Source organism: Cherax quadricarinatus, unplaced genomic scaffold, assembly GCF_038502225.1.
Source record: "Cherax quadricarinatus isolate ZL_2023a unplaced genomic scaffold, ASM3850222v1 Contig199, whole genome shotgun sequence".
Classification (NCBI taxonomy): Eukaryota; Metazoa; Arthropoda; class Malacostraca; order Decapoda; family Parastacidae; genus Cherax; species Cherax quadricarinatus.
Window position 1 is genome coordinate 177,853 of NW_027195225.1, and position 12,908 is coordinate 190,760.

General features: G+C 39.4%; 1 protein-coding gene across 1 annotated transcript in view; it reads right to left on the reverse strand.

Moving 5' to 3' along the window:
- Window positions 1–3,244: 3,244 nt before the first annotated feature.
- LOC138851252 (zinc finger protein 271-like) overlaps window positions 3,245–12,908 on the reverse strand; it is a 31,083-nt gene continuing 21,419 nt past the window's right edge. Inside the window, exon 2 of the mRNA XM_070080178.1 lies at window positions 3,245–12,231. Within this exon, the coding sequence (XP_069936279.1) occupies window positions 9,221–10,240 (1,020 nt within the window). The 5' untranslated portion in view covers window positions 10,241–12,231 and the 3' untranslated portion in view covers window positions 3,245–9,220. The remainder of the gene's footprint in view (window positions 12,232–12,908) is intronic.

The following is a 12,908-nucleotide window of genomic DNA, read 5'->3' on the forward strand; positions in this document are numbered from 1 at the left end:
ACCAACCTTCGCTGGCCTTAAATTCACCTATATGAGCACTAGCTCCAGACATTTTTCCTGTTCACCTAGGTGTTAATCGACTGGTGTGGGTCGCATCCTGGGGGACAAGATTAAGGACCCCAATGGAAATAATTTAGACAGTCCTCGATGACACACTGACTTTCTTGGGTTATCCTGGGTGGCTAACCCTCCGGGGTTAATTGTTTCTCAGTACTCTCGATAAGCCACACCAATAACAGTCTCTCCACATCTTCGAGTAGTACAGCTGACCGTGGCGCAGCAGCAGCTGACCATGGTGTAGCAGCAGCTGACAGTGGTGTAGCAGCAGATGACAGTGTTACAGCAGCAGCTGATGGTGCTACAGCAGCAGCAGTAGCTGATGGTGCTACAGCAGCAGCTGATGGTGCTACAGCAGCAGCTGACGGTGCTACAGCAGCAGCTGACGGTGCTACAGCAGCAGCAGCAGCTGATGGTGCTATAGCAGCAGCAGCACCTGACCGTAGTACAATAGTATTTTGATAGTATTTCTCACCCTTTTTACCACAGGGTTGGCACTAGAAGCTTTCTTTGGGCCTATGGTGGCTTATTTAGCAGTTACAAGCACTAAAAACAATGGTATAATACAAAATTTATCGAATGTATGCATGCAACCGTGTCTGCCCCGGCTTGTAAACAATGTCACACTAGCTCAGCTGAGGCACTCAGGCCAGACAGACGTGTGGATGCGTATGGGACGAATGATGTAAGTCGAGTTTTTCAACGTATGTCGGGGTCAAATTTTTATGCTGACAAGCATCGTAAGTCGGTTTTAATGTAGGTTGAGGACATCGTAAGTCGGGGGTCCACTGTAAAGCATTTTACACAGTAGACTACAAGATCTTGCTGCTTAAACTAAAACAATTTTAAATCAGAGGATTTCATTAAGTCGCACTTACCGACACATGCCATCAAGTAACTGTTAATGACATCACCACATTCAACTCAGCCTATAAACATAGGAGTGGATCTGGGCATCATACTTGGTCCACAATTACTGTTTATCTACATCAGTGAACTAGCGCTTCCCAGGAACTCACACAAGACTTATTTATCAATGACAACTTTCTTCACATTAAATCTAGTTCATGTTGTCACCATCCATACTTTTAGTGATGAATTCTTGAAGATTCCTATTTGGGTAATAATCAATAAATTTACTGTTAATATTAATACGATGTTTAACATGTTGAGTATAATGCTACATAATACTCAGTACGAAAATAATTCAATCCTAAAATGATGAAGCAAGGGAAAATTCTGAATTATACATCATGACTCTAATATCTTTATTATGCACCCCATGTCCATCCTGTGGGTGGTAGACAAAGGATTACAGAGGCATATAATGGGTAAAGGAACTGTACCACAAAGTTTTGATAGCTAAACAAGTTACAGTGGTAATGAACTATTTACATGTTTATATCCTGTTACAATCTTAACAAGTCAATTATGCAGATGTGAATTAGGTCATACACAAAAAAAAAGTTTAAGCAGTTATGCATTATTTACACTGGGTAAAGGCAGGATATTTTTTTAGAATGGTTGGTATTATACCACTGTGGATAAAATACTTGGATATTTCTTAAACATTTCTGAGCGAGTTGTATCCGAATTCAAAAATTTTACCGCATTTTAGTACAGGTCGGCCATCACTAAACCAGCATCATTGGGACCTGTACTGTGCCGGATTAGTGAGTTTGCTGGATTACAGAGTGATTAAGTTAGAATACACTTAATTAACCTATCAATAGAGACTCTGCTAAATCTTCCTCATTTTCATCACTGCTTTCTCCTCCACTGGCTTGCTGCTGTGGATTTACAACCATCTGTGCAATTTCTGAGTCAGTGTAATGATGAAATTTGAAATTATGCTAATAACCGATTGCCGGATTAGTGATGGCTGACCTATACATGATGATGCAAAGTGAGACTCTGGTCCATCTGACATCATCTAGTGGTGGTGATTTAATCTCCTCGAGATACTGTTAACCCAGCCAGAGCTGGGCAGTAGTGACATCCAAGATTCTGCTTATTGGCTGCACCAGACATGCGGAACTTCCTGAATGATGGAATGATGATAGGAGGTCTTACCATGACTGCAGCCTTAAATTCAACACATATCTAAGAAAATTTCCAAAACTATAGCATGTTCCACAAACACCGTTGTGCTGCTTTCTAAACAATCCTGACCTCACTTATACAGTGGTACCTCGAGTTTCGAACAGCTCCCAACTCGATCAATTATGTAAGTGCATTTTTGTAAGTGCTTTTGTAAGTGTATTTTTGTAAGTGCTTTTGTAAGTGTATTTTTGTAAGTGCTTTTTTAAGTGTATTTTTGGGGGGGTCTGAAATGGACTAATCTAATCTACATTATTCCTTACGGGAACAAATTTGTTTGGTAACAGCACTAACACCCGTCTGGAACAAATTAAATTCGTAACTCGAGGTACCACTTTATTAATAATAATAATTTAGGATTTTATAATTCTCAGCACCTGTTCCTTCCAGAAATTTACAAGTGCTCACACAAATGATAAACTCAACAATAATAAGGATGATAAGAGTGAAAGTATGATCATCGGGATGACAAGTGGCAGTATGATCATCAGGATGACGAGTGACAGTATGATCATCAGGATGACGAGTGACAGTACGATCATTGGGATGACGAGTGAGAGTATGATCATCGGGATGACGAGTGACAGTATGATCACGGACAAGCGCTGAACCCATAGGAATTATACAGCGCCTGTGGAGGGGGAGGATGGAAGGTATTCAGGCTCAGTTCAAGGAACTGGAGCACAGATTCAGTTCCCTAGATCAAGAGCCCCTCACCAGCATCAGGAAACCTCCCTTGAGGGGATCATAAGTGGCAGAATGATCATCAAGATCATAAGAGTGACACTATAATCAGGGGAAAAAGCTTGAGAGATTTGAGGATTAAACCAAAAGGTTTCTTTCAGGTATATACGAGTAAGATTAGCGACAAGATAAGCCCACTAAAAATATAATAAAAAATAAACTACTAAACCTACAAGGGTCATACAGTGCAGCAGGGCAGGGAAGGATTCAGGGGTATTGGGTAGCAAGAGGGGGGGATTATTATTAGGTCATAGAGTGCAGTGGGGCAGTGGATATTGCAGGGAGTAGCAAGATGAAGAGGTAGAAAGGGCTGTGAGGAGTGCTCGAGTCATCATCATCAGAGTTCGTGCAGTAAATCAACTGTTGTCAAAAAAGTCAATGATAAAGTGAGTTAAAGGAGGGTCTATCAGCAAGAAGGGAAGGTAGAGTAATAGCATTAGAGCGGTGACAACGTGGGAGGTATATCCTGTGTGCCTGTTGATAGTGGGCAGTCCAACAGAATATGGTTAACAGAAACTGGAACCTGACAATTCTCACATAGTGGGACAGGGCGCCTCTCCATGAGATACCCACGTGTAAGACTAGTGTGGCCGATGCAAAGACGGGAGAGAGTAGTCTCCCAACCTCGACATTGATGACAAAAGGATGGCCAGAAACCTATACTTGGTTTAATAGAATGCAATTTGTTATGTAGCAGATCAGACCAATGCTGTTGCCAATGATTGCAAAGGTGGGTAGAAATCACAGCAGTATAGTCTGCAAATGAAACACTTCTATATGAAACTGGAAGGCAGACACTGCTGCTGACTGTGCAGCAGTGTCTGCCTATTCATTGCCCTGTATGTCAACATGACTGGGGACCCAGCAAAAAAAATCTTTATGCTCGCTAGAGATATGGTGTAACCCAAGTTGGATACGAAGAACCAAGGGATGAGGCAAATCAAATTTTCATAAAGCCTGCAAAGCACTAAGAGTCTGAAACTACCACTAATGGCAACACACGCATAGATGCAGTATGGATAAGTGCTTTGAGAACTGCATACAATTCAGCTATAAAAATGCTAGCCAAGGCTAATAAATGCCCTTGTACGATGCTGTATGGAAACACTGCTGCAAATCCAACACCATTAGCAGACTTGGAGCCATCACTGTACACTGCAATGGCTTGAAAATGAGACTGGAAATGATAAAGAAAATGAGAGTGAGAAGCAACGGTATGTACTTGGGCTTTTGTGCATGGCAGTGGGGAAGAACAGCCATGAACCATTGGAACTTCCCAAGGGGGAAGGGAAAAGTTAGATGCTACATGAGCATAGAAAGGCAGCAAATGAGAGAAGACGAGCGAATGTAGACAAAGAGAAAAGGGGAATAAATAAGAGTGGCGAACAAATAAAGAACTTCTACTAACATCTGTTACCATCCTATACATGGAAGGATTGTGGAGGTCATGAGAGGCAACAAAATAGCGGATGCGATGAGCATCACGATGATCGGTCAAGGATGGAATATTTGCCTCTGCATAGAGGCTCCCAACAGGTGAAGAGTGAAAAGAACTGAGGCATAAACATAATCCCTGGTGATGGATGGGATCAAGGCTAGAAAGAGTTGCAGGAGAGGCCGCTGAATATATCTGGTCACCATAATTTAGTTTCACTAAAATTAGAGCAGGATGCATTGATCAGCTCCCCATGAAAGATGAGCGAGGATTTTAAGGAGGTTCAACCAACTATGACAAGTTGCCTTCAAGGAGGTAATGTGAGGTTTCCAGGATAACCGATGGCCAAACAGAAGGCCGAGAATCCTGACAGTATCACATTCTGGGATATGCGAACCATACAGGTATAATGGTTTATCAGGAACGATAGAATGCTTAGTGAAAGTAATTTGGTGTGTTTTAGTACTAAAAAATTTAACCCATTAGTAGTGTCCCAATTGGAAACATAGTTGACCGCATGCCGGAGAGAAACTGAAATGAGGTGACAGTCAGCGCCTGTACAAGCTACGTATAGCAAAGTCATCAACATTGTGATGACCAAATATTAGACGGAAGAATAGATGCCAGATCATTTATAGCAAGGAAAAAAAGCGTGGTGCTCAGGACACATCCCTGGGGAACACCTTCAGCTTGGACAAAGTCTGGGGAAAGCGTACTATTAATTCGAACACTGAAATGTTTTGGATAAGAAGTTCTTAAGGAAAAATGGTAGATTGCCTCGGAGGCTGGGTCAAGATGTTATATCTTCAAGTTATGTCATATGCCTTATCAAGCTCAAAAAAGATAGCGGTAACCGAGTGGTTATTGGCAAAGGCATTATGAACATATGTATCTAAATGGAGTAAGGGGTCAATAGTACAATGGACCTTACAAAAGCCATATTGACTAGTGGAGACACTATTGTGTGTCTCTAAATACCACACCAAACGTCTATTTACCAGACGTTCCAACACTTTGCAAACCTCACTGGTAAGAACAACGGGACGATAGTGGGAGGCATCAAATCCCGAAATATGTACCTGGTTTACGAAAAGGTAGTAGGTACTCCAATGGCAGATTTCCACAGCTGAGTCAGAACTCGTGACCAAATAAGGTTAAGGAGATGTAAGAGGACCGCAAGGGCTAATGAATGTAAATGCTGGAGCATACAGGTATGAATGCCATCCAGCCCAGCTGCCAATGATCAGCAAGCGGAGAGTGTTGACTAATTCTAGAAGCATAAAAGGCACACTGTAAGACTCTTTTCTGCTAGAAGAAAAGTCTGAGGTCTCAAACTGTGACAGAGTTTTAGGAAAGAAATGAGAGGCAGAGATGGAGTCCCTGGGAGATATGGACAAGATGATGACCAAGTTCAGTGGCAACATTAAGAAAGTTAGCTATAGTAACAGGAGTGCATTTGCCACTCAGTTTCCATACTTTTTTCCAGACTGCACTCCTAGACAAAGCCAAAGTGACGGTAGAAGCATAATCCTGCCAACAAGTATGTTTAGCTTTATAGATGACACGGCGAGCGGCTGTTCTTGTCTGCTTAAAATCAAGGAGGTGGTCTGTGGTTCTACTGTACCGATATCTGCCCCACGCAGAGCGTTTCAAACTTACTGCACAAGCACAGGCAGGAGACCACCAAGGCCTGCCTGAGGTTTGGGGTATAGAATGTAAAGCCTGGCCCACGGCCGGGCTCCGAGAGTAGCTAAGCTCTAAAAACTCTTCAGAGGTATATCAGAGGTGGTTAAAACTGAGGTCGAGGTGTAACAGCTCATCAGTGGAGGATGAAAAAGGATCCTCACTAAAAGCATTTTGGCATGAGTAAAGGTCCCAATTCGCTTGGTCAAATTGCCAGTGTGGGCTGTGAGGAGGTGGTGAGTACGAATGAGAAGTAAGGATGATTGGAAAATGATTGCTGTCATGCAAGTCTGGCAGAACATACCAGGCAAAGTCTAGTGCAGTTGAGAAGAGCAAACTGAGTGATCGATGCAAGAGGTTGTGTACGAGGATCAAAATGGGCGGGAGTACCCATATTTAAAACACGGAGGGGAAGAGAAGTGAGAAAAGCCTCCAACTGAATGCCATGAGGGTCAGAGTGAATCTCCCCAAAGAAAATGGTGAGCATTAAAATTGCCAAGTAACAGATGGGGCAGTGGTAAGGAAGAAACCAGAAATGCAACATCTGGGTCAGATAATGCCTGAGAAGGAGAGAGATACCAAGAACAGATTGTGTACCACTTATTCAAGTGGATATGGGCTGCAGTGTAATGCAGGGAAGTATGAAGAAAGAGCCGATGGTATGGAATACCGGTGCATGTAAGAAGTGCACTTTCATTAACCCTTAAATGGTCCAAACGTATATATACATTTTTTTCAACATCTGAAAGTATGTAAAAAATGTAGATCTTTTTTCTTTACATTTAAAAACGTGTAAAAAAAACTTTTATCTACTTTTTTTTTTTTGTTATATTTGAAAGTATGTAAAAAATCGTAGATCTGCTTTTGGAGCGCTACGAACATGGATCTGTTTGGACTGTTTAAGGGTTAAAGGTCCCATTCGGGAAAAGATCTGATGAATATAATAAAATATAGCATGAGATGGGACAGATAACAGAGCATAATATAGGTTCTTGTAAACAAACACAAACGAGGGAAAGCTGGGAGAGCAACACGTGAGGCTCACCTCAGTTACCTCTGAGGCCTCGAATATTCCACTGTACACAAATAACCCGCACATAGAAGAGAGGAGCTTACGACGACGTTTCGGTCTAACTTGGACCATTTACAAAGTCACACTGTGCGGATTATTTATGTATTGTTCCAGTCACGGAATTGTGCCTTTTTTTGGTTATTCCACTGTAAATAAGCCATGATTTCCAAAGAGAAGGATACAAGAAATCAGAAGGTAGAGGTATCTATGGACTAGGTTAGAAAAGTCCACATGTGGAGGCAGTGGAAAACAAACATGCAGTGAAGGGTTGGAATGCTGCAAAGAAAGGAGTTGTGCAGATGGAGAAGAGTGAAAAGGAGAGAGAGGTGATGGATCATGTCCATCAGTGGTTTGGTCTCTGCAATGTAGTCACAGATAGCTTGAGTTGTTTCAGAGGACAAGGATGTTGTATGTGGTATGATATTGGAGACAGAAGGAGGAGTGTGGGTGAGTAAAGATTGGGGTGACGACAGAATTTACCAACATCGGGGAGGGGGGGGGGGTCACGAGAGGTTAGCGGTAACTTAAGAATAAGTTTGGGAGGGGACAGGAGAGGAAGGTACTGTACAAGGGGAAGGATGGACCTCCACACTTGCAACAGAATGAGTAAGAGGTAAAGAGCCAGGTACTGAGACTGTAAATGAAAGAGATTCACCCTTTTAAGATTTGTTGGACTTTGAACAAGTAGAGACGTGAGGGAGGGGAGCGGTTGTGAGAGATCTTGTAGACACAGAAGCTGGTGTTCGAGATGAAGATTTGAGAATAGTAGGAGGCGGCAAGGTAGAGGTAGGGACCTCAGAGTCCAGGACTGCAAAAGAGTTAGATACAGAGGTGACTGTGAAGTTGTGATTCCAGGGAAGACTGCAGGAATTGGAACACCCAGAGGTTAGGGGGTCTCTTAGTAACTCGAGAATAAGAAATATGGGAAAGTCTCCCCTGGAGGCATAGGTGAGACTGCCATGTCATAAACCTTCTGTCTCTTTGAAACAATGGATTTCACATTCATTCAAGTAAACCTGGAAATGACGAGAATAAGATGGATGAGCTTCATGACAAGGCAGGAGGAACGTAGACTACAAGATGTATTGGTATGGTCATCAGTACCACAGACTGGGCATTCAGCCATGGACTTGCAATATTTTGGCCAAACTGCCAGCAATTTCTACACTGTTATGGTGTAGGGGTCACCTGCCGGACATGTAAGCGGTGTCCCACAATATAAACCGATATCAGAAGCTCACAGCAGCCAAAAGCTAAGCAAGTTACATTGCAGGGGTGGCATCTCTGCCCACAGATAGGCAGTACATTGGAAGGTCTTGGAGCTCAAGCTGTTCCAGAATGTCATCACCACATGTCTGGAAATTATGCTTAACAGTGGTATATGGTAGAATGACAGTACCAATGCAAAAATTGAGAGAGTGATATTTTTCACTTGTCACAGGAATGGCATCTATGGTTGTAAGGAGAGAAAGATCATGAGCTTGGCTAGCATTCTGTACTGTGATGATGCATGCACTGCTCTTAAGAGCATGAAATGGAATATTACAACCAGCATGGTGTAGGAGCACCTTGCTGATACTACGATCAGAAAGATATTTTAAAGATGTCAGATGTAGAGTTAGAGACTTCATTGTGTACTATAATGTTTAGTATGTAAAGGAAGTGATTGTTATGTTGGTCTTTTCTGAGTAGAATGATAATCAGTTAAAATAAATAAAAAGAAATTTAGTTCTTGCTTTGATAGGGAATCAGTGTTGGTGATACAAGCAGTGATAAATGTAAGTGAAAATATGTCCAACTTCATGATTCAGTACACAATGAAGTCACTAAAAACAACATGAATGACAATGTTTAATGAATTTGATTTATATGCTGAAATAGAATAAAGAACCAGTTTTTTTTAAGTGTGCTAGACAGGTAGGAATAAATTAACCTGTATTTTTAAGTGTATTTTAATCCTGCCTTATTATTATTTAAGATTTGTGTTCTTATATCACATGTTAAATATGTCCCACATATATTTTTAATAAAGAACATCAGATTTACTTGGATTTTCCTGCTGAAGTGGCCAAAGTCATAGATGAGATTTTCTTAAAAGGTCTTTAAAATATTTCACACTGTATTCTTTCTCATATATGAGTTATCATATGATTTACTAAATTTGATTTATGGGAATAACTTTGCAGACACCTTGAACAGTGATATGGTTGGTCGGTGTTGTGACGTCTCATGTGATTCTCAAATTTTAATTTTTGTGAAAAGCTTTGGGAGCATAGAGAACAATTATATGGTTTCTCATCCTGATGAATTTTTTCATGTAATATTAAATTTGCTTCTCTTGAAAAGCTTTTCTGACACTCTGAACACTTGTACAGTGTTTCTCCTGTATGAATTTTTAAGTGTTTTACTAAACTTTCTTCTACTGAAAAGCTTTTCTGACACTTTGAACACTTGTATGGTTTATTTTCTTTGTGAAGTGTCAAGGGTTTAACTAAAAATGTGTGATTTGTGAGAATTTTCTGACACTCTGGACTCTGATGTACTTTTTCTTGTGTGTGAGTCCTCATGTGTTTCTCTAAATCACATTTTACTGAAAAGTGTTTTGAACACACTGAGCACTGATATGGCTTCTCCCTAGTATGAATTCTCTGGTGTAGTTTTAGTTTAGATTTATCAATGAAGTCTTTCAGACAGTCTGGACACTGGTACGGCTTCTCACCTGTATGATAGCGCATGTGTTTTACCATAGCACATTTTACTGCAAACAATTTTGAACACACTGAGCACTGATGTGGCTTCTCTCCAGTATGAAGTCTCATGTGTGAATTCAGGTGACCCCTTTGTCTGAAGTCTTTGTGACACACTGAACACTGAAATGGCTTCTCTCCAGTATGAACTCTCTGATGTTGTTTTAGTGAGGGTTTATCAGTAAAGTCTTTGTGACACTCTGAGCACTGAAATGGCTTCTCTCCGGTATGAATTCTCTGATGATTTCTTAATGAATATCTATGAGTAAAGTCTTTTAGACATACTGAACAACGATATGGCTTCTCTCCGGTATGAGTACTGTTGTGTCTCACCAGTTTATAATTATTTGGAAAAACTTTTTCACAAATGGGACACTGATGGACTTTTTTCACCTCCTTCATGTTGTCTTTATTTCAGTTTTTAAAACTAAATCAGTAATTCATTATATGCTATGCACTACTTAACAATAATCTTAGTGTACCTCACATAACAACAGACTTATTGTACCTCACATAACAACAGACTTACTGTACCTCACATAAGAACAGACTTACTGTACCTCACATAACAACAGACTTACTGTACCTCACATAAGAACAGACTTACTGTACTTGACATAACAACAGACTTACTGTACCTCACATAACAACAGACTTACTGTACTTGACATAACAACAGACTTACTGTACCTCACATAACAACAGACTTACTGTACTTGACATAACAACAGACTTACTGTACTCACATTTTGTACTTTCTATTGTCTCACAGTTAATATATTTTCCAGTGAAAGATTTTCTAAAAAAAAAAATTAAATATTGACAAGTTATTAGAAATTCTTTCCATATGAACCTTTTTAACTAACACAAATATGAAAAAATGACACAATTTACAAAAATTTTAATCCACTATTAAGTATTACAATGTATTTTTTGTGTCTGTAAATTTTAACGAATAATACATTAATTTTAAGTAATGTGTTAGCGCTCTTAACTAAAAATGTTCCAAAATTATTCAACACAAATGCTGAAATAAACGTTAAAAACACGTTTCAAACATGTTCATTGCTGATAGAGGAATGAAGTTTAAGTGTTTGTATAGGTCGTGCAAGTTGTATAAGTGGGTGCTCATGTAGGTCATTTAAGTGGGTACTAGTGTAGGTCATTTAAGTGGGTACTAGTGTAGGTCATTTAAGTGGGTGCTAGTGTAGGTCATTTAAGGTCATTTAAGTGGGTACTAGTGTAGGTCATTTAAGTGGGTACTAGTGTAGGTCATTTAAGTGGGTGCTAGTGTAGGTCATTTAAGGTCATTTAAGTGGGTGCTAGTGTAGGTCATTTAAGTGGGTACTAGTGTAGGTCATTTAAGGTCATTTAAGTGGGTGCTAGTGTAGGTTGTGTAACTGTAAATATTCCATAAACAAAACTCAAATCTTATCTCATCAAATATTAATTGCATTTATACACATCTACTCTCTATATTATTATAAATGTAACGACTACAATAATAAAACTTTTATAATAAACAAACTGATAAATGTACAGTAATTGGTCAAGTTTTTATCAATAAACTGTTTCTTGTTAAAGTTCTCTTTATCACGATTATTGATGTAATTGATTCATGCAGACTTCGCTTCTTTACGATGAAAAAATCAGAGATGTCAGAGTAAAGATATGCCAGGAATATTTCAAGAAAATATAACACTCAGGTTTTTGAAACAAATTAGTGGAAAGATTAAATACCGACTATTATTGTCATAATAAGGGTAAGATTTATTGTCATAATAAGGGTAAGATTTATTGTCATAATAGAGGTAAGGGTTTTCACAAAAGGGATAAGACTACAGCTAACATTTTCAAAGCAGGGGGTATTATTATGACCAATTTTTTCACAGAAGGGGTAAGACTTTGACTACCATAAGTCTCATGGAAGGAAAGAATATAGAAATAGTTACTTAAAACAGAGTAGTCATGAATTAGGATTGTCTCAAATGGTCTTTCACACTATTAAATGTGAAATATACTGTGTAAATTAAACTTTATTTTCTGTTACCTTAATTCCTTGGAAAAGTTAGAAGTTACAAGATTTTTCAAACAGTACAGTTAAATATTAACAACCAGAACACACACACAAACTGTTTATAGTGCTGAAACCCCGCTGACAGTAGTTGAACTTGGTGCTGGCAGTAGTTGAACTCGGTACTTCAGATAGTGTGGTATTCTTCGTTAAACTTGGTGCTGACAGTAGTTGAACTCGGTACTTCAGACAGTGTGATATTCTTCATTAAACTTGGTGCTGACAGTAGTTGAACTCAACTTTTGCCATCTTCTTCAGTATAATGACACTGGCTGTCAGTATGGAATATTTACTACAGTACTGACAGTGTAAACACCAACTGTAAAAGAAAAGTTTATTGTAACATTTTTGTAAATCTATTTATGTTGTTATTATTAACACATCGGCCGTCTCCCACCAAGGCAGGGGTTCCCAAAAAAGAAAAACTTTCACCATCATTCACTCCATCACTGTCTTGTCGGAGGTGTGCTTTACACTACAGTTATAAAACTGCAACATTAACCCTTTCAGGGTTTCGGCCGTACTAGTACGGCTTACGCGCCAGGGTCCTTGACGTACTAGTACTCATAAATTCTAGCACCTTCAAATCTAGTGAGAGAAAGCTGGTAGGCCTACATATGAAAGAATGGGTCTATGTGGTCAGTGTGTGCAGTATAAAAAAAATCCTGCAGCACATAGTGTGTAATGAGAACAAAAAACTTTGACCGTGTTTTTGGATTAAAACAGCGACTTTGCACTGTATTTTCGTAGAGTATTTATTGTTGTATTCTAGTTTTCCTGGTCTCATTGTATAGAATGGAAGACATATTACAGAAATTGAGATGATTTTGACTAGCTTTTACAATGAAAAGTACCTTGAAATTGAGCTCAATGTAGCAGAAATGTTCGATTTTTACCAAAGTTCAAAAGTAAACAAATCATGCTAAGCGTCCAATACACATCAACTGGTGAGTCTAATATTCTTTCACAAGTGCACCGATATTATTTATACCATTT